At 39.2% G+C, this 23,340-nt stretch overlaps 1 protein-coding gene across 1 annotated transcript; it reads right to left on the reverse strand.

Moving 5' to 3' along the window:
- Nucleotides 1–12,122: 12,122 nt before the first annotated feature.
- Nucleotides 12,123–16,563, reverse strand: tnfrsf11b (tumor necrosis factor receptor superfamily, member 11b). Its single transcript, XM_084739523.1, has 3 exons — nucleotides 16,014–16,563; nucleotides 13,811–13,993; nucleotides 12,123–12,752 (listed from the first exon to the last, which is right to left on the reverse strand). The coding sequence occupies exons 1-3, from the start codon at nucleotides 16,444–16,446 to the stop codon at nucleotides 12,418–12,420; spliced, it is 951 nt and encodes a 316-aa protein (XP_084595649.1). The 5' UTR covers nucleotides 16,447–16,563; the 3' UTR covers nucleotides 12,123–12,417.
- Nucleotides 16,564–23,340: the final 6,777 nt, after the last annotated feature.

The raw sequence follows: 23,340 nt of genomic DNA on the forward strand, positions 1-23,340 counted from the left end.
TTGTGTGGACGACATGAGAGTGTTCTACGGGTCGAGCCGGCTCAGTGGCAACGTTGATGGTAAGCCATCACTCCTTTATACACTCAAGAGAACCTTTCACAATAAAATTCCACTTCCTGTTCATTTATTACAGGTCAACAGAAACTGCACAGGATGACAAAAGGAAGCTCAGAGGTAAAAAATAAGCAGGAATAAAGTCATACAAACTATTCAACAATATTCCCTGACCTTGTATTTAAATATTCTTTCACTCTGCTCAACAAGTAACACAATTTAATGATAAAAGTAGTGAGAAACGGTGCACACAGCAACCTTAAAGTTGTCCTTCAAACTTAGTTTCACTCTTTGTTCCTCCCTGCTGAGGGCTTCACACTTCCCAGTTTAGAAACCGCTGCTTCAGCCTCAGTGGTTTCGTGGAACCAGTCATAGCTTCTTCATCCCTCACTCCTCCACCAAGGGAGTTGTTTTCTTCCTCCACATTTTTTAGTTGGTCACTGCTGATGTTGTTTTCTGAAAAACTGCACTCTGCGGCTTTGTTTTGCTCCTGGTCAAACGCTGTGTGGGTCTCAAATCAGATTCACCGATAAGAATCTATATACACACATCTGTTTTCAGCTAAAAACGATCTGGAGGTAAAATAGTTTCTCTGCAGTCCCAAGCCTCATAGTTTAAAAAAAAAAAAATGAGAGAGAACAGTGGGTCAATGCACTTCAGTTTGAAAAATCAGCTTGATTTAGGTGGAACAGATAAGAAGAAAATGTGAAACTACAAGCTAAGGATCTCTCTGTGCTGCAAAACAGCAGGAGTTCCAGGAATCATTCTGTGAAATGCTTCCTCCCCGACCGATTTGTTTGCGTCTGTAGTAATACAGGTTGAAGTTTCCTCTTTCCTAGAAGACCATTTGATAACCCCTCAGAGAAACAGTGTGAGGACTGACCAGAATGTTGTCTATTTCCTCCTTCCTACAGTTTTCTCCTTAAATGATCCCTTTTGAAAGTCTGAATGTCCTTTTATGTGTCATTTCAGGCCATTTAGTCTGCACTGACTTACAAAGTGAAGAGATGCTGTGTCATTTTTTTGTTCCAAATATTCTTATTGTGAAGAGTCGCATCATCATAAATGGCAACCAGAAAAACATATTTTCTCTTCCTTTTTATAACAAAACATTGTGAGCAACAACAGTGAGAAGTCCATGAGAGGCATTGCTGAGCTACCTGCAGTCTCCGGTCATTAGTACCGGGTCTGGTTCTAACCCCACCCCCAGCATCGAGAGAACGTTCTAAGTATCCCTGACAAAAAGTTATGTAGACTGGGAAATAAGGCATAGCTGTGTAATAAATTTGCATCTGGTGAGCCACATTTATCACACTGAGATGAAATGTCAGTAAATATTTTGTCTAATTTTGTCTTTCAATAATGCAATCTATGCAATACTTTGAATTGTATTAAACGATGTCGTGCATTAACCGAGCTGAGTGTATTCCAGGCTTTTATCCACCTGTTCGCCCAATTCTGCTTCCCATTCTGCTTTAATTGCGTTAGTTGCTGTTGGAGCTATACTCTGAAGTGTATTGTACAGGTAGGAAATTATTTTTTGAGACCCAGTAGAACATTTTGAACAGCTATCCAATTTGTCCGGCCCTGCACCCTCAAAGTTGTGAAGATGTGTTCTCACATAACTCCTAACCTTCTTTCTGGGTGTGATTGGATTCTCTCAGCAAGGGGCTTTATCACCAGCGCAAACAGTAAAGGGCTTAAAGTACAGCCCTGCCTAGTTACCCGGCACAACTTGAAATTAGGAGAAACTGTATGATTGGTCAAAATTTTGGCACAGGGGTTATTATATAATAGTTTTATCCATGAAATAAACCTATTGCCAGTTTCAAATTTATTAAGGACTACAAATAAGTCGGGCACTGTGTCATTTTTTTGTAATGTACATAGCCTTCGGTCATTGGTGAGGGACAGAACGGTTATTTCTCTGTTTTATAAGAAATATTTAATTGTTTAAGATACCAAATGTTCTACAATTGTCATGTAATACTGTTGCAAAATCAATTCCAAACTCAATTACAAGTAAAAGTATTTGTGTTAGAAAACTACTTAAGTAAAAGTACAAGGTTCTCGTCTTAAAAAAAATACTCAGAGTACTAGTTACTTTTTAACCACTGATACTAAAACATTATCAAAATTCAATCAAAGATGTTTCTGTTTCTTTGAATCTTCAGTCTAAATTTCTCCCAGCATCCTCTCTGTTCTGCTCAGTGGTCACACTCACTGCTCCAAAACAGGGTCACAAATGTTTGGTTTGTCACATTTAAGATGATTTATTGGCAGAAATAATGTAATTTTGTAATTTAATACTTAGCAGTATGTTTTCATTAGTGTATAATCACCTTAAAATAAGAATCTTTGTGTTCTTGTTATTTGGGAATGAGCTGCTACTGACTAATTAAGAAATTATTTGTATTTTAAAGTTGGGAAATTGAAAATCAAGACCACTTACCAAGTTTTATTGACAGAGACAATGATAGTTGCAAAGCAGCCAAGATGCATCTCCAGCTGCGCAAAAAGTACCGATATAACACTGGCAATTTCCATGAAGTCAATTTGACACCTGAGGCTGAAATGATTACATTTTCTTTGCCTTTTGTGCAATTTATATGTTTTAAAAAAAAACATTTAAATGAAAATACATTGTATTTTTTAATTCAACAAAGTTTGAAAATGGTCAGAATGATCTCCTTCTTGAGCTAAGATCCAAAAACATTTGGTTGGGGTTGGGAAATGACCAGGACGATAACTCTCATGAGATCTTTTGCAGGTCTGGTGTTACCTTCTGGACATGAACAGTGTGTTCAGGTCAGCGATGATGAATTCACAAAGTCCAGTTAGACTTGAGGTGACGGCTGCAGTTTGGTTAGGGAGCAAAACAATGTGGTTAAGTTTAAGTAAATAAGTGATTTGGGTTAAGATAACTACTTTCTAAAAATAACATTCAGTGTTGGTTATTGGTTTCACACAGCAAATAAAGTTATGTTTCACCCAGATCTTCTACCGACGCTGACTTTGTCCCTCGCACATCAACCTTAGTTTTACAGCCGTACTGCGTGTCACAAAAAAAATGAAAATCTGCGTGCTGGGCTGATAGTATACATGAACTGTGGTGGAAGTTTTTCCACAAGTCACCTATACCATACATCTATATTTCATCCGAGGATGAGGAACTAAGTGACTGTTGAGCCTCAAAGGTCACACAGGGTTTATAGTAGAGATCAAATACTCCCACGACTCTTTAGACATTACAGAGAAGTAGAGGACAATGGTTTTCGAACTAAGCAGTTAAAATACTGAAGTATTTTTCCTCAGTTTTATTGAGTGGACAACAGTTTTTAAAGGCCATTGAGACTGTTAGGGGACAATAAAGGTCTCCTGTGAAATGAGACACCATACCAGAAAAAAAAGGAAAAAAAAAAAACAACTTGTTTCAACCGACGTCTACATTTAGAGTCACAGGACGTGACATGATGTGATTGTTGTTCTATTAAAAGATAAGTGTGTACTTTCCAGTTTCAGATTTATGGGACTCAGAGAATTTATAGGCAGACAAAACAATCCTGTGTTTACTTTCTCACTGTACTGTGGGCTCACCCACATTTGAGTCCGTGAGATAACACTGAACATTCAGCCTGGGATGAATAATCGGTTTCTGTCTGTCTGAAAGTGATGTTTCCTCTTCATCTCACTGTGACACATTCTTTTGTCTATGTCAAAAAAAACAACCTCAAGTTAATCATTATGGTTAGAAAATAGCTATGTGGTTAATGTTGGGGGGGGCACTGCATTCATGGGTAAAAGAAAATATTTGTATTGTGAGGAGACAGGAGACGAACTGACTCATCCAGCAGCATCACAGATGCCCTCCTCAGCTGAGTCGTAGCTCCAACTCCGACCACAACTGCATGACTCTGCCTCCAAATGAAATCTATCTACAGCCTCACCGACTACACGAAGTCCAAACCACGATCTTCTCCTAAACCTACCCAAGTACTAAAATGATAAATGTAACTAAACTGTGATGATTTCGGGGGTACGTCCACATGATCTATTACAGGTGGGGCATGTAATCTTTGTTTGGGCTGCAGTGACCAGCTTCCTCCTTTGATGCCACCTTTCCTTCGCCTCAGTTCTCTTTTTATCAAAGCCCTGGAGTCCATCTTGGCACAGATCTCAAACTTTGTGTTGTGACTTTGCCCTGTTGGCCTCCTGCAGACTTTCAGCCATGGTGTAGTTGACCGTACAGAAGTTGCTGTGGAAGCCAGTCTTCTAGGTAGGTGGAGGAAATGTGGCCTCTATGCTCTTACTACCAGTTCTTGCCAGTTTGGCTGCATGCGGCACTGGATCCGGCCAGGTTAGCCCTTCTTGATCCATATCAAGAATATTTAACCTGCAACACACCCATCTGCAGGCTGTCAAAGCTGCTAAACTGACAGGAAAAAAAAAAAAAAGATGCATCATGCGCTAATCACAACAGGGTCCGATCTTAGTCAAATGCATCCTACCGAGCATGTCTGTAGTGTGCCAGATGCCCTACATTTCATGGACCTGCTCTTTTGACTCAGATGTGACGCCCTTGAGGACAGGGTGAGGTCAGAAATAATACATTACTGTAAATTGCAGGTGTGTGTGTGAGAGGCTGTGACGCTCATTAAATATCACATCCATGACTTTAATCCTCTATAAAAACAGGGCTGTCCATCATGCCGCATAGCAGTTTGAGAATCCTGTGGTGTTGTCTTCAAAGAATATGTATCATCTGTTAGGGGCAGAGCAGCTCAACTGACCTGCCCAGAAAAGATGGCAACTCTTTAGGTCGGTTCATTTTTCAGGACTAATAACAGGTGATTTTATTCGTCATCACAGTAATCCAAACAATCACCATCTGCAGTGGATTTCAGTTGAAAAGTTACTAATGATCAAAAATAATTGCGACACCGTGATCTTGATCCAGAAGTAAACAAACACCTTTGTTTCTAGGAACAAAAGCTGAATCCAAAATCAAAAAGTCCTCAGAGAACTGAGGATCTTGGGTGCATCTAAGGACGGATTCACGTCAGCCTTATTTAGTGCAGCTGGGTTAGGCTTAGTTGTGGCTGATGGTTGGATATAATGGATTGGTTGATGTGACTAAGAGCATTTCCACACCTGTAGTTTGTTTCACTTGGACCGGATCCAAAGAAAAAAAAGATGTTGCATTTTAGTCTTGATGCGCCTTGACTGTCTACAAACGAACCAAGAGCAGGAAACATGCAGTTTTTTCGATCTTATCAAGAAGTAACTGAAAGAATGCAAACACAGACACTGTGGAGTCTATAAATAGAGCATAATAGAGCTTCGCATACGACAAATTACATTTAGTCAACAGGGAAGTCTGACGTAGAACTATGAATAACATCCTACGTCGGAGGCTTCCAGGTCATATTCCATTACATACAAGCTTTAGAAATATGACGCACTAAGTCATTTCACTTTACTTTTGTAGTTCCATAAATTCCTTGTTCATGACACACCGACAATTAAATCATACGTGACGTTATAATGTCCTTCAATTGATGTATTGTTAAAACTGACATGTTAAAATCTGATGTATGACAGAGAAATTAAAAGTGTTGTATAGTCACATATGCATCAGTTAATTGTTTATATTGTGTTTCTTGTCCAGTTCCCTTTGTTTGGTGCCCCTGAGGCCAAGATCATTGAGACTGTGTGCTTAAAAAAGTGAATTGTTGCACCAACTTTAAAAAAATAACTTAAATGCAGCACTCATTCTTGAGAACTGGGACAAACCTGCATGTTGAGGGGGGTTTTGATTTTCACTCCTCTTCAATTATGCTGAAAAATATATTTTAAAAGATCAAAAGTCTTGGCTACCCTGTAACCTGCTGGTGATTCAATATTTTATTAAATGCAGACATCAGATGGAAAATCTGACGGAGCTGATGTTGCAGTTTCTTCATTTCACAGCAGTGGGCAGCCATTTTATTTTTTTAAGTTAATAATCAAAATACACATTTTTCAAACAGAATTCTTATTTAGCTTTGATTTAGAAGGACCACAGAGGTGACATGTGGTGGTTGAGACACATCCAAAAAATAGAAAGTCTTCTAAACCAGGAGGTGAGACAGGTCCTCAGGGTATGGCTGACTTTTTTTATGCCTGATTAAATGTCTTTTTTTTTTCCTTTTTGCAAAAATCTGACAGACCTGATGTGGAACACAACTTTAAAGTGCCAACAGTTTCATGAAAATGTATTTCAAAACAAAAATAATAGCACATGTTTACAGCTGTGTTATCAGTAGGTATTGTTGAGAATGAGAGACGTGCCCAAACAATAAACGCCTGTGTCAAAGAACTGACCGGCGTCTGTGCTTTTGTGAAGAGAGCGTCTTGTTATGACTGAGCTAATGAACCAAAGTGAGACACAGAGGAGCAGGACGCTGGAATTCGACTAAGAGAAGATTTTTTATTGCAGGGTTAATGGAGGGTAGATGTTAGCCAGACGGGAACAGCTGAGTGAATAAAACTGCAAAGGCTGAGACACAAAGCTGAAGCTGGCAGAGACGAGACTTGATCACTGATGAAGATGCAGCTGGTGAAGCTCTTTGTTACCTCTGACACACCTGTGTCCTCTCAGGCAATCACACACACACACACACACACACACACACACACACACACACACACACACACACACACACACACACACACACACACACACACACACACATATTTTCCCTCTTACCTCTGGTGCTGTTTACCCATCAGAATAATTATGATGTGAGTTACATAGTTTTGGAGAGTTTGCACTCACATTCATTTTATAGATAATCCAGACCCACCAACCATGTCTCTGCACAGTCTCAACACATGCACAAGCAGTTTCGGCAAAATATGTTTTTTTGTTTTGGGGTAAACTGTCCCTGACGAATCTCCTACTTGCTATATACCTTTGAGAAATGACATAACCAGTCAAAATAAAAAGGAAGAAGATCAGCCACATGTTTGGGATGTGGGTGTGACAGACAGAAAGACATATTAAATGTCTTAACAAGACTGTTAATCTTGGATGATCTTGGAAAATCTTTTCAACCATCTTAAAGGGACAGTTTGGATTTTTAGAAGTGTCAGTGTATTACCTACAGTAGACGGAGGTCAGCAGTGTGGAGAAGCAGCAGGAGTGCCGGTGGAAGAAGCTTAGCAATGTACTGCTGTGGACAGGGTCAGTAAGATATATTTCACCTTCCTGAAAAATTAGAACATTTTATCTTGCAGTCAGACAACCTTTTCTGCTGAGAACCACCATTATATAAGTCAAATAATGCTCTCTCCATTGGCAAAACTACAAACAAATTGTCATTTTAACCTCGCAGAGCACAGGAGTTGCTGGTCTTCTGCTGCCTCGATCTGTTAGTTTGTTTGTCTGATTGTTTGACTCCTTGGTTTTAAAAGGTTGGTTCAGATTCACCAAAGTTACACAATAACACGAACAAACCATAACGCTGAGGCAGCAGTGGACCAGCATCTTCTGTGTGCTGTGAGGCAAAATGCCCGATTTTGCCAATGGAGTTTGGTTGCAGTTGAGAGCGCAATGTTTCCCATCACAAGAGGCTGTCTGAAGTGAGGTGACTTAGTGTAACGAGTGAAAGTCTTTTTAAGTCGCGTAACTTACCCAAATTACATACGTAAGTTAGATATGTTACATAAGAGGTGTAAGTTACATAACATTACATGAAACACATAAGTTATGTTGTGTATGTGAACTTATGTAACCATGTTACTTATTTTACCGGAAACCATGATTGTTTCCTAAACTTATCCAGCTAGTATTTTTTCCTACACCTAAGTATACCAAGTTTTTCTGTTTTACAAACCTAATAAAGCAGTTTTTATGTAATTGTTTGTGTAATTTTATTTCATTAAGTCTGCCTGGATGTTGTGTACTTAAGTAAGTGTATCTGGTGGCTTGAGAGAGAGCGATCTTTGGCTTATATAATGGTTTCCCAGTGTATTTTAAACATAGTGTACACTTAAACTGATGTTTCTTTTAGATAAATAAACCCAACTATCAATTTAAAATAAGATATTTTGACGTTTTTTTTTTACCCATTACCAATTACCAATTACCCATTTTGCAGGCTGTAAAAATCACCCTACAACAAACTGTAAAGCACGTTATACTAACCAGTTTATTTGTAAATGTGTAAAACTTATTTCATGCTATTGAGATGTAACAACAAAACACCACAAACTTACTGTATGACAATTCTATGACATAAAGTCTGTGATACTATATGAATCACAATATTAAAAAACAAAGAATGATTTGAAAAAATGTCCTTTATTCATGTGTATAGCATTTTTTGCTCATATAAAATTTCTTTCCCATTTACCTGAAAGTGCATCTGCTTTCCTTCATTAATGAAATAAAATAAAAGTAGCAGCCATGTACCAAAATTGGCATAAAATGTCTTTGGCAATGAATGCAATTTTGTGTGTACATTTACAAAACAGTGCAGCAGTCAGTAGCAGGTATTGTTACAGTGCTTTTTTTATTTATTGTTCATGCCATTTCTCTTTGAACAAAACAATCAGAATGACCAGGTATGATAGACGTTTTTATAGTGCACCTTTTCTAAAACTGTGTCTGCCTCAGTAAGTCTTGGTTTTTCGGTGTCACCTCAAACCCCCTAATTCCATCCAACAGCAGCTCTTTGGCATTTAAGAGCTGCAGTCGTTTAACTTCCTCAGAGGAAACAAGAAGTATAATATTTACTGTCAGTGCAGGTTCTCTCTGTCTGCATTCAGGAGGAACTTCAGTCATATCAGAGACAAATGACATGCGATGACTAAATGTGACATTTACTAGTTATTTATCAACGCGCAGTGACTCGTCCTCGTGTTGCATTTTTGTGGGAATTAGGATTTGAGTTATGCACAGACATTTATCCTCAGACAGACACAAACAAATGTTTTCCTCCTACATCTCCACCACAACCCATTACTTATCTGCTCATGTGTAAGCAAATACTGCAAGAGAAACTCCCTCAAGTCACCACATACCATAATGATGAAGAAGCATTTTCAGTTTCAGTTTCACAGCTCAAACTGAATGTGGTAGGACATCATGAATACTTTAAATTATTGCCAAAATGCCAACTACTATAAAATTCACTGAGTTGGACACATAATATGAGTTTCCTGAGAATTATTTACAGATTTGAAATAATGCAAGAAACAACATTCCTGATGTTTGACCCTCTATCTGCTTGACATGAGGCACCCAATTCTAAGCATTAGATATCCATTTTATCTGAGAAAAACTTGGCATGAGGGCAAGGTAAGTTTATTTATGTATATCAAACTCAGTGTGCTTAACACAAAAGCATAAGAAAATCATTATAGAAGCAATCAAATATATATTAGGGAGAATTTAAGCATGTGAGGAGGATAATGATGAGTGTTTTACATTAAGTCAAAGGCTGTGGAAAGCATAAAACTTTCAATCCTGGTTGTGAAGGTTATCGATATCAGGGCGAGTTCTGCATGAATCCTGCATGAAACTCAAAATTTCTGCTGCTGAGACTGAAAACCAACTCAATGCTCACATTGCTAGTATCTTTGGAGGCTTATGGTTCTGTTTTGGATGTATTCTGCTGAACTCTTGGCCTAGTAGGCCTTAATGACCAACCACACCTCCTAAAGCTTCAAAAAACACCACCAAGGAGTGTGTCATCATGGCTCAAGTATGTGAATCGTTGGACCAGCAAAAGGATTTCTAAAGAGCTTTGCTTGAGCAACAGGAAAAGAGTTTCAAAACTTTTGTGGAGACCTTAGTCGACTCCTCAAACAAGTGGATCTGATCTGTCAGAGCAGGTCTATGATTTCAGGGTGAGTCCAGAAATGACTCAGAAGGAATTTGATGATTCCTCATGTAAAACTTGGACCAAGAATTGTGGTGAAATCACAAACTGATTTGGACACAATTTGCAAAACTTCAATCTCAATGTCAGACAAGACAGAATATCTTGAGGGCCAGTCAAGGCACCATAATATTGTTATAGATGGCATTGAAGAGTCTGGGAGAGTACAAAAAGTGAGAAGACTATTCAGTGAGAAACTACAACCGGATCATTTGAAAATAGAGTTGGACTGGGTTCTTCGGGCTGGAAAGCCAATGTCATCATCAGGAAGGCCTGCAGATTTCTGCAGATGAAGAACAAACTTGCTGTCTTGGATAAAGCAAAACTTACAGGGGTCAGACATCTTCATGAATGAGGACTTTCCTGAAGCTGTCCACCAAAGAAGGAAAGAACTGCAATGAAGGCAGCTCATGAGAGAGGTGATATTGCATACTTGAGACATGACAAACTCTCATCTCATCTCAACTAAGGAAGGCCAATGCTCAGTTTGGCTCAACTAAGAAGTCTTTCCAGCAACTTTGGATGGTTGGCAAATCTGAATATAATATCTGATGCCACTACAAGACTCATTGTGATAAAAAGTACAAGAACTTGCAGGTACAAGTGAGAAGATAAATGATTTTGGCAGGTGTGAAAAACAACAGTCTGTTTTCAGAGAGATCAGTAATACAGCAGCAAAAGCTAGCAAGCTAGCTACCTTGTTGCTAAAAACGCAGCATCAGCATCAAAGTCACACTTTGAGGATAAATTTGCGAGACCCAGAGACTGAGTCTCACGGTACTTTGTACTGCAGAGTGACAATAAAGTTGACCTATATTTTTTTCTGCAACAAAACTAATTTGTCTTAGAAAACTGGAATGCAAGTTTCAGCCAACTGACAGCCCAGACACACCGATGTCAGAAGAACAACTTTCCAACTCTGGAAATGGATCATCTGAGGAGCACATGAACATCCAATCACTTATTGGTCCAGTGTTCCTGCAGAGACAGTTAGGTGTCATCTGCATATTAGGATTAATGATTTGTCTAATTTGACCTAATAAAATAAGGTAAAAAATTAAAGAACCCTGAGGAGCGAGCCTTGGGGAACTCCATGTGACATGTTTGTCCAAAGTAGCTTCTGCCCTGTAGATAGAACTTGAAACACCCTTTGTAGCAACCATGTTGTTTCCACACTGCGACTTTAAAGCTCATGAAGACACCAGCGTTGGAAGAACGGTGTCACAATTTGCACGAAACTGCACAAAATTTCCCAAAGGTTTGGAAATAATGGCAGGAAAAAGACTAAATATCCTCCTTTTCTTTAAAAGATGATTATCTAAAAAGTCCAGCAAACCTGATTCATTGTTTGACCTCATATGTCCTGGTTGTTTCAGCTCAGAGTTTCTTATGATGAAATGATAAAAAAAAAAAGACTACCATTGATTGCATTTGTAGTCATTTTTATTTGAGTGTCATTCAATTCAGCCACACATGCACCAGCTACACTTAAATACAATTCTATTCATTCTCTATATATAAAAATAATGAATGGCAAACAGAAGAGCTCAACCACCCTGCTCCTCTCAAGTAACAAAAAAATTACCTCGTCCCTATAAATAAAATAAATTAAACCTCACCTCACATTGAGCCGTTACACAAGCCTTTGGAATTAACAGGACCGGTGCTACACAAAGGAAGAGGTAGATATTACTGTAGGCCAACACTTCTTATTCTTTAAAGGGTAATACCGGTATTTTAGTTTTATGTATCAATGGTGCACATTTTCCTGTTTTCACTCCCAAAAATAAAATATAGAATTTGATGTTTTGGATACTCAGGTGTGACATTCAGTTGAGCAAATTGTACTATAAAGACTACAACTGGATACCAAATGGTGCACATTCACATAAGTGTGTTGTGTTTGTATTTTTATCGGTACATCTATGAGAAATGTACTCCAGCAAACAAAAACAACATATTTATTAAACTGGCTTTCCTACTTTATAGCAATATAAGAGCTGCATTATTATTTACATTATATTATATTATTCCTCTCTATCACCTGACCTGACATAAAGTGACCTCCAAAAGGTTGCCTGGCATAGTTTAATATCACATTCATTACTTCATTATTATTCTTATTTATTTATTTTTTTAAAAAATGAGGTTGTACAGGACAACAAGTCATTTCAATTAAGGTGAAACAATCAAGTTTGGCTCTTTTGGTCCACTTTAGGAAAAAACAACAAAAAACTGAAATGCACTGAAAAAGAAGGGAATGCTAATTAGATAGATGCAGAAATCAGTAAATAAACTATCTAACTGTATTCCCCTTTAACTAATGCCTAAAAGTACTAAAGCCTGTCTTGATAGTGCATCTTAGCGCAGGGTAGCACTGTATTCCTGGAATATTGAAACTCTTTGGTACCTAGAACAAGCTATATTCTACCTCAGCCTACCCTAAATCTGCTTCCACCTCATTCCTGAAATGACACATCTCGCTGAGTTGAGAGTCGATTCTGCGCAGTTTGTTCTGTAGCCTCTCACCGGCGCCGTTCACTCCCGCTTTTATCAGCACGTCCGGAACCTGCCGAATCTGCACCGGTGTGGCACAGGCGACCCACGTGTTGATGCGTCGATGAAGCTCTGGGAGGTTCAGTCCCGACGTGTCTCCCTGTCGTCTGGCGTCCTCAGACAGGAGCCTGTGCACGATGCGACGCAGCCGCTTGATGGCAATTTTGTGGTGAACAAAGAAAGCTGGGAGGATTTGTTTGAGGTAGTCGGCTCCGTCTGCAAGGAAAGAAGAAGATAATCAGAAATTTGGCCTGAGAGCAAAGCAGTCTCTCAAATGACACTGTCAGCTTGGCATGGAGCAGAGCCACCCTGATGACCACATTTCTATTAGACTTTCAAATCTTGGATGTTGAACACAGCTTTGAAAATAGTCCGTATATGTAACTGCATTGCCACAGGGCAATAATGTAAATAAATAATGTAAATAAAGCTCTAAATGACATCCACCACATGATGTCAACGAATCTTTTTGAATGTGAACACAGACAAGTCATTGTATTGATAACCGCATCTCAGATTTCAGTCTGCAAACTTAAATTGATAGTGATTATTTTTTATTGTTGGAGTGGCATCTGCAATATGAATATTTTCACTGTTTTACCTTGCCATCAGACAGCCTTTTCTGAACTTGGGAGCTGCTGGCCTACTGCTGCTTTGATCAGATAGTTTGTTTGTGCTGTCCTGTCACTTTGTAAAAGTAACCTTTTAAAATGCTGAAGTTGCACACTATTACAAACTAACTGACAGCTGTAGACCAGCTACTCCCATGTTCTGTGAGGTAAAATGACTGATTTTGCCTATGGAGTTTGGTTGGTTTGAAGAGAGTGATATTTGGCTTATAGATCGGTGGTTTCCCTTTGGAAAAGACTGTTTGACAGCAAGGTAAAGCAGTGAAAATATTCTAAATATGGTGTATACTTAAACAGATTTTACAGCAGTGCATTGTTTAGTTTCCTACACCAGTACTCCTGCTGCTTCTCCAAACTGGGCGTGTGTTGACCTCCATCTACTGTAGGTAACACACTTAATATGGATTGTGCCTCAAACAACTCCACTTAAATAAATCTGGAGCGTCCCTTTAAATGTATAATATTAATCGATGACTTCTTTTAAGCTCGGAAATTGGCGTAAAAATTCATGTTGCTTTGGAAAACAGGTGTCAGTGATTTAAAGTGTGTTTGTTTTTGTAAATTGGACAAAAATGAACAACAAAATCACCACTGTAACCAACAACATGGCAACCTTCTCTGTCTTGTATAAAGCAGAGATCTCACCTTTTGATTGGCCGTCTATGCAGCTTGTGCACAAGCTGTCATGCCAGCTGGAGCCTCTCAGCACCAGCTTCAACCCTGCAGCGCTGCAGCTTTTGTGCTCCGTGCAGTTGTGGGTAGCAGAGGTGATGTCGGAGAAGGTGCCGTTGGGACAAGTGTAGCAGACCGTGTCTTGGTCTACAGTACCTGGAGGACACATGTGCATTTGTTTTAGAAACAGGATAAGGGCCACATGTGTTTTTTCGTAGTCTGATGAAAACAAAACCCTTCAAAGACTTTCTTTCTGTCCAAATGCATGAAATACATGTGTAAGACATTTACATGCTATTCAAAAGAACCAAAAACAGTAGTTCATGTTACTATCCTGCAGTGCATCAGACCCTTCTGAATCAAAGCCAAATGACCCCAAATTAAATTCCTGTCACATTAAAAATGCTCCCGCTGCATAATGGACTCATCATCATTCCTCTCAAGTTGTAAACACTGTAAAAATAACTGTAGTTGCTGCTGTTGGCCTCTGAGTGGCAGTCAACATCAGCCAAAGACATGTCAGAACTCATTCCTGTCACCCAGAGACATCCTGCTGCTGTAATGGACTGTGTTTACATCTGTTTCTCTCTAATGCTGTTCAACTCAACTCTGTGGCTCCTCAGAAATCACAACAGTGAACTGCACACACACACCAGGGTCTCTTATCGAGGTTTTTTCAGTTGAACTACTTTATGAAATAACATTTGCAGCAGCAAATGCACAGAGATGCAGAGAATATAGACTACCTCAAGGCAATGCGGGTATTATGGGATTCCTTGTCATTGTGATGACTCATATCTTTAACATACAGTTACGAAATGCCAAAATGTTTTGTTCTGACATGTCTGCAAGCCGCAGACTGCATGATCAGCTTTTTGAAGCTTGAGGAGGTCAGTAGGTCACTTCAAGTGTGGATACTTCAATATTTTTTCAATACCATGTGTTTAAAAGGATACACTGTCTGTTAATTATAGAAATGAAAGGACCAAAAGCATGAAAGATTATACAATTGCCCATTTTAGTTCAGTTTGAAATTTGGCTTGCAGCAAAACCAGACAGTGTTCACTGATTTCTTTCTTTCCTCTTCTGGCATTGTATCAAAGCAGAGACAGACAGATGGAGCTGTTGGCTGATATTATTGATACTGTTTGCACTTTTTCTTATTTTTACATTTTATAGGCAGTATTTCGTCAATTTAACTTGTTTTATTTGTGTTTTTTATTGACTGTGCTGATTATCAAAAACACAAGTGAAACTACTGCTTTCAGTGCCCTGATCTTATTATGAATATCACTGGATTGGCTGATATATCAATATCAGAATTTTTAACCCACAAATCCAGCATCAGTTGGACCCAATATTTAAGTTTAAAAGCCTCTAGAGCTCTACATCACTTCTGTAATATCAGAACTATTCTGTTTGTCCAGGTTAGAAGCATTTGTGTCAAAAATTGGGAAAAAAAATAAAGAAAGAAAGAAAGAAAGAAAACATTTTAAAAAAGCTACTCGTGATTTAGAGTTGGGTGACTTAAATCTTGCAGTAAAAAGCATCTTTCTAAGTGATGACATCACGGCAGTAAGAGAGGACACTGACATCACAGCGTCTCCGTCTCTCCCTCCCTCCAGCAGGGTTGTAAGTAAGTTACTATGGTTACAGGGACCCTCTGTGTCTGTCGGTCTGAAACTTTCCTATGACTATAAAATCATGAAAGCTGAAATGTAGTGATATAACACAATGACAGTTTTTGTTAACTCCATTTGTTGAGAGACAGACAGTCAATATGAGAACAACTACAGCTGCAAATCATGTCTGACCAAAGACGAAGCAGGGTTTTGATTGTTGTTGTTTAATGTTTTATTGTAGATCTCTGTATGTTTATTGTGGGTTTTAAATGTTCTACTTTTCTTTCTTCTTCTTTTTTTAAGTGATGTTTTTATGCCCAGGACCCTTTAAAGAATGGCCCCTGTTGAGCTATAAGAGATCCTAATTTAAAACAAATCAAATCATGACGTTTCACTGTGGACGTCATCATGTCAGCTCAGCAGACATCACTCAGTCCTGTTTTTAATACATCAAGCTGGGTAAAAGCATAACTCATAATGCCTACTGTGTAAAAACCAAGCTGACAGTGTGGTAATCTAGTCCCTGCTCTCCCCTACTTGACTGTCCAACCTACCTTGAGTGAGGACTCCCTGTCCGGGCTGACACTCGCTGTGTCGGAGGCACATCTCGTACGAATCCTCGTAGTAATATCCCTGTCTGCATTCGCACCGACAGTCGCTGTCTGCGGTGCACGGTGTCTTCACCACCTCGTTCTGTCCGCACACCCCGCAGCGGAGACACTTCCCGATGTAGTTCCACAGCTCCGTGAACGAGCCCGAGGGACACGGCTCGCACACGCTCCTCTGCGTCTCCGTGCAGCGTGCGCGCAGGTACGTGCCGGGGGGACAGCGGTCGCACTCCAGCGGCTTCCCGGTGATCGGGTCCCTGTCCGTGAAGGTGAGGGACGGCGAGGCGACGCCCTCGAGCTGCTCCGCGCGCAGAGTGAGCAGCAACACCGGAAAGAGAGATACCAACATCTGGAAGGAAGGACGGAGGAGAGAGAACATGAGGACAAGGAGGCGCAGCAAGGAAACATGGAGAAAACACAGGACAATACAAGGACAACGACAAGGAGGCGCGCACTGGATCAGGTTTGTCACAACTTAATCCAAAAAAAAAATAAAATAAATAAAAATAAAATATCTTATTGTTAAAAAATCAATCCATGCCTGAAAATCTCTGAAAGGTATTAAAAATTACTTTTCGATGTAAAAATAACTCTAAAATTAAAAAATAAATAACGATAAAATAGTCTTTAAAAATGACTTCAATAAATCAACCCGGCTGCCCTTCTGTAACCCTCAGCAGTCAGGTCATGTTACATGGACACCGCACCGCGCTCCACCTACCATGGTGATTATGTTGCGTGGCGGCTGTCTGTCTGTGCGTGTCCCACTGTGTGACAGGAGGATCTCTGCTGTCTCCCCTCCTCCCTGCTCTATTTATTAGTCTCCTGCTCTGGAAAAAAAAAAAAAAAACTTAATCAGGTGAAAAAAAATGTTCTTGGGAATACCGTTGCTGCATCATGACAGAGGTATTTCGAGACATCCCCCGTTACAAAAGAAGCGCATATATGACACCGTAGCCTGTATGTAATGATGAGGACACTCATTTCTCCCAAATTATAATAACATTTCTTATTAAAATGGGGACATTTTAGACCACAAATTAAATTTCAGTTAATGTGACTTTTTTTAAAAAATGTAAAAAGTGGAATGTAAAGTAGAATAAATTGAGAATTTCTAAAATGTGTTCATAATAATTTAAACATAATCTATAAATGATTTCTATCTACAGATACTGTTCGGGGCCTATATAACATTATTCTTATATGTCTTAGTGATGAAATTAACTGCATTTACTCAAGTACTGAAGGCTATTTAAGTACAGTTTTGAGGTACTTATATTTTACTATTTCCACTGTGTTCTACTTTATACTAAGGTTTTACTCAAGTCCTACTAATATAACATGATGTATTATTTTAGATTAATTTACTCATCAGTATATAAAGTGTCTGAGATCAGTACTTGATTGCATCACTAAGTATAAACCAGTAATATAATATTTATCATTGTGAAATGAGGCATTCTGCATGGTGATTTCCTTTACTTCTAATACTTCAAGTGTATTCTAATTTTAATACTTTGCTAGTGAAGTTTAGTGAAGTAAATCTCTTTCTAAATGAAGCTCAAAGAGCCTCAGATGATTTAATTGATCTGATGTGTGAATCAAATTGTTGCCACTAGAGGGGGACTTTCCCAAACATCTTCATTTCATTCATAAATCTGTCCGACATTCAGAGCTGCTCTCTGTGAGACTCAACAAATTAAAGGAAAAGTGTCTCTGCTGCCCACCTGTCATTCAGGATTTTAAACGTTATTGTGCTTCTTTCACTTTTGTAATGATGAACCTTTGCACACATGCCATTACACTGATTTTAAACATGACATTCTGGTAAAACTTGAAGCAGTGGGACTCAGCATGCTTTCATAATTACTAATAGTTTCATCTAAAGGGGGGATAATCTAATATACAGAGCTCTGACTGATAGCTAATAGGTCTGCAGTAGTAATTATTGTCTTATTATAACACATTTTGAATGGTAGGGTGTAGTCAAAATTAATAATTAGTTTGTGTCTCTTCTTCTGATATCATATCGTCTCTAAATTATCTCAGTGTCATATTTGTAAAGGAAGAAGCAAGTCAAATGGAAATATGTAGGCTACAAACAAAAATGTAAATGTTATTTTTATATTTTCAAATTGTATTCATTTTTTAAATATTTACTTACATTTATAAACTGATTTGAAATATCCTTTTTGTTTTTTTTACAGTACAAACTGCCATTGGTTTGATCAGTTTTGTCATGAACTCTAATCATTTCATATTTCTTTGACTTAAATGCGTAGCTTATGTTTTGAAAAGCGCTCTATAATTAAAGATAATTATTAACTTCCTCAGACTCAGACCTAAAAATAACATACCCAATGAATGTTTCCTGTGTTTGAATGCTTTTGAAACTATATATAATAATGTATTATATACTACATATAATAATGTGAAACTTTCTCAAAAAGTTCCTCATTATTTTGAGATAAGTAAGTCAATATTTTAACAAAGTTTCTCATTACATTGACTGATGATTAATGACTTACCTGGTCTTTTTTCTTTTCATCATGTTAGATGAGATGAAGGTTATCGTCTTCCAGTCACGATGAGGGTCTTGGTCTGCAGTCGTCTTCTTAAAGTCTTCTTTTAGCTTGAACTTGATCTCATCGTCAACATTGTCCACGCTGCCGGATCACCGCCGGTTACGCTCAGACACATCATCCATTTTCAAAGTGGCGATTCTGACACACAACACAAAATGCACCTTTTTTCTCACCTGTAAAAGACAAAACAAAACTTAATGGGACGGATCAACTTTTATAAGTATGGGCGTCAGCTGACAAGAGGTGGTGGGAAACTGAGGACAGCTGCTGGACAGGTTTAGACAAGGTGAGGTCAGTAACAGACTGCTACGGTATGTGAAGAATTTGAAAATATTAGACTATGACGACACCTAGTGGAAATATTAAAAAGATCACCCAATCTGGATTATTACAAACTAAAAGTGAAAAATGCTCTAATGCATATGTTTACCTCTGGGAGACAGTCACAGGATTGTCTCCCCAGGGTCTGTTTTTGCACCTGTTTCTGCAGACTGCAATGACACACACACCTGCACTTTAATGCACCACACATGCTACATAAGTCTAGTGGCGACATCTAGTGGACAAAAGACACCACTGTCTTTTTGTAGAGGTGTGTGATAAATTAAATTCATGTTAAAATAACTGTAATGAATTTGGTGTGAAACAGTTTCATGATCAGAGGGTGCCAGAGACCACATATTTACATATTTTGTATAATTTTGAAGAATTGTTAGAGTATATCTAATGGTGAGATTAAAGGTGGTCGATACCAGTGACTGGAGGGAGGGGTGCCTCTGAGGGGAAGATAAGTGACTGAGTGATGACCTTATAGAAGAAATGACTGTAGAGGAGAAGCTGTTCTATAACTCATTTTCCCTTGAAATTTATTTAAAATTAACTGCATGAGTCAGACATTAAAATGGTGACTTAATATAGCAAAACACACAGAAAACGCACATTTTCAAAGTAATGACTTATTTTCTGATGCTGAGTTATTACTTTGAGATGTTCACAATGGTGAAAAGGGGCTTTCATATTTTAAGGCGTTGAGGTTTATTAAATAAAGCAGCAACTGGGAGGGTGAAGCTTTGGTTGGAATTGACAAGTTTAAGTATTTTCATGCCACTAAGATAAAGAAACTTTAGTCTTTAAAGGTCCAGCGTGTGAGATTTAAGGGGACTTATTGTCAGAATATGGCAGAAGTTAAATATAACACTGATAAGTATGTTTTCACTAGTGTATTATCACCTGAAAATAAGAATCATTGTGCTTTCTTTACCTTAGAATGAGCACAGGGCGAGGTGAGGCAATCTGCAAGATCACTGCTAGATGACTCTAAATCCTACAAACTGAAGAAGAAGGCATACTATATTACTCCCCGAGGGGAAATTAGATTCTTTTCACTGTGTTATATTTTTGTACATACATACACAGGCATGAAATACCCACACATGCACAGACAGGACCTGCAGACATGCATCTGAGAGAGGTGCCAGGCGCCCCGAGCAGTTGGGGGTGAGGTTGCCTTGCTCAGGGGCGCCTCGGCAGTGCCCAGGAGGTGGACTTTCACCTCTCCAGCTACCAGTCCACATTCTGTACTTTGGTCCGCATGGGACTTGAACCGGTGACCCTTCGGTTCCCGAGCCAAGTCCTTACAGACTGAGGTACTGCCGCCCCACAAAATGAGGTCAGATCAAAACTGTCAGGTTTGGATCTCCAAAATCTTCTGAAAATATTAAATGGTGAGAAGTGCCCCTGCGGTAGATAAAACATGATAAAGAGCCCTGTAGGGTGCTGATCCTAAACGCCGACTAAGCTCCTCAGTATACAGTTCATTCTCATTTTTTCCCCCTTTATTCACCAATTAGTGCATAAACACACAAACCATAAGAAAGACTAACCTTTAAGCATATTGTAAATCACGTGGTCTTGACAGTAGACTTAAACCAATCACAGGTCTTCTCAGACCGGGCGTTCCCATTGGCTGTTCTGCTAGTGCAGCTGCGTCTATACATTCCTTCAGTGAGACCCTGCAGGAAATGTTGCTAAAAAACTGAATTATAAGAAAAAGAATCTTAAACAGAGTCCAGCTAATCAGCAACATGTGCAGCCCAGGAGTTTGGCAGCACTGACTTTCAACTTCATCTTCAGTTGTGTTCATTCAGATCTATCGCAGAGCTTCGCCAAGGACCGAGAGGACCAGGCAGAGCTGAGACACAGAGCTGACAGACAGCTGCTAAGAGCCAGTGAGCTCTGCGGGAAGGCTGGTGGCAGACTGCAGCTAGTGGAGAGTCACTCTGATGCTGAATCCTTAATTGGTAGAAGAGGAGCTCAAAGTGTAAGTTTCAAACATTTGGGATTGAATCACTCCTGCTTCTCAGACCTCTGCAGCAGCAATGAAGAAATCACGGAGCCACTGACGGCCAGAGGAGAGCTCAGCTTCTGTTTTTCAAACTTCTGGGATTAAAAAATGGATTTATCTTCATGTTTGCTTGTAAACCTTTGTGTAGAGCACCACGGAGGAGCAGACCACGCTGTTGTCAGTAAGATAATTAGCCTCACTGCTGACCAGAGGAGAAATGTATTTGAAAGTTGTGGAGTGAGAGTAAAGAAAGGAGGGATGTAAAATTCTTTGACTGGTGAGTAGTCTGCACTGTCACACAAATACACACACGGTGCTTCTGCACTGACACTTTGGTTACGCTGCGTCAAACTGTGTTGCCGCTGATTTGCATTTCCGTAACTGCTTTTATCGCATCCAAGATGGAGCGTCTCCAGAGTAGGGAACAAAACGAGCCCAACTTCCTTCCAAACGAGCTGAGGTCACATTGCACCAACCAATACCAAACTGTGTCAAATCTCTTTATGTTTAGCTCTCAGTACTTTTATGTCTTCACACTGAATCTTTTATGTTTTGTGCCATCAGGTATCTGTTTTATTACACACAGTTGATGTCTGTCGGTCTGTGCTCGCTCACGATTGCCTCCGTAAATGCTCATGAAGCGCGTGCTGCTCGTCTGATTGGAGGGTCTCATGACGGAGAAAATAAAACTTAACTCAGATGAGACTCAACAATCAACCATTTTTAGGCTTTCTACCTACTGCAGCTTTAACTCTTACACACACACACACACACACACACACACACACACACACACACACACACACACACACACACACACACACACTTTTTTCCTTTTCCTTCTTTGCCTTCCTTTTTCCTTTCTTTTTTCTCATTATCATCGACATTATCATGTGTGCTTTGAAATAAATGGTTAAATAGTTAGAAGTTTGATGTTTTTTTAATTACAGAGCTGCAGTAGTTCCACTCACAAACACTTTCAATCCTAATTAAAGCTGAGAGCAGCGATAATTGAGCCCTCACACCCTGCACACATCGGGGGGTGTTGCAGCTGGTTGCCAGACACCAACTGATCAACAGGGCTCTGAATTTTCACGTGTTTTGGACGCTACAGGAAGGAGTTCAGTGTCACTTCCTGTCTGTACTAGGTGGCACTACAGAACTAAGACCACACCATGAAAATTTCATGTCACTTCCCATTGCCAGCATTTGGCACTATGCTTTTAGTAACTTTTCTTCTCAAATGTTTCGCACAAATCACACACACACTGATTTTAAAGTCAGTTGGATCAATTGTCAGGGAGTAGTTTGTTATTATTTTTACTGAGCAGTTAAATTTCACACATATTCCACTTGTGCATTCAAGACTCATTTTCATGACAGTTACAACTGTGTTCATAACACTGGAGTCATTTGGAAATAAAATAAAGTAAAAAGCACAAAATGTAATATTTTAATAAGTTAAAAAAAAGTGCAAGAACATCTACTACTACTAGAAATAAAAATAGGATCCCTCGTCACTCTCAGGTCTACACTCACATATCCACCACACTAACCTTCCCCAATCTTAGAGTTAGGAACGGCTGCGGTCTTCCATTTAAAATTTATTGCTTTGCTGTTATGAGCCAATAAAAGAGGGAGTGCTGTCATCACATGTAGTTTTCTAAAGGTCTCAGATATCTTCTGGTTTCATCAGAATATTCATGATCTCATACGTATCGATCCAAAAAGACTGAACCTTTAGACATGAAGAAAAACTATGAAGGATTGCCACAGAAGTTTGGCATTTATCACACATGGGTGACACACCTGGGAAGGAGTAGCTGTCAAAGTGATCCATGTGCCTACTGATTTTTGTAGATGTAGATCATCATTTCACTATGTTGCCGGGGCAACACCGATCAACAAAAACTCACAGTCTTTACAAAAAGCATCATCGAGGTCTTATGACCATATTTGGTCTGACTGAATATTGTCATGTAGGCGTCTTCAGGCCGGAACTCATATCAGAAACATAAAGTCTGGGGCATTTACGCTAAAGTTACAACAACTTCCTGATTCATAACAAAAACAAAACATCAAAATTTGACAAAGCACCACGGCCACACCGCTCAAAGACAGCCGAATCTTTTAAATGCTTTTGACCATAAAGTAATCTAGATGGCAGACAGTCAATCTGATTAATTCCTTTTCTGCATCTGGACGTGACACGTGTGCCTAGTGATTTCCGTACAATGAGAAACGTGCCACAGGGGCTGCTTTTCAAGGGCTGTGACTAAGCCAGTTTTCAACCCATATTAGAAATTATTAAATTTCCACTACGTTTGAATTTTGAGCCGAACGT

This window comes from Lutjanus erythropterus, chromosome 16 (assembly GCF_056507025.1).
Source record: "Lutjanus erythropterus isolate fLutEry1 chromosome 16, fLutEry1.hap2, whole genome shotgun sequence".
Classification (NCBI taxonomy): Eukaryota; Metazoa; Chordata; class Actinopteri; order Lutjaniformes; family Lutjanidae; genus Lutjanus; species Lutjanus erythropterus.

Coding starts and splice junctions, on each gene's coding strand:
- tnfrsf11b (XM_084739523.1), bottom strand. CDS start 16,446: ATGTTCTCTCTCCTCCGTCCTTCCTTCCAGATGTTGGTATCTCTCTTT. Junction 13,994..16,013: donor ACAGGGAGTCCTCACTCAAG/GTAGGTTGGACA, acceptor TGTGTCCTCCAG/GTACTGTAGACCAAGACACG. Junction 12,753..13,810: donor CATAGACGGCCAATCAAAAG/GTGAGATCTCTG, acceptor CTTTCCTTGCAG/ACGGAGCCGACTACCTCAAA.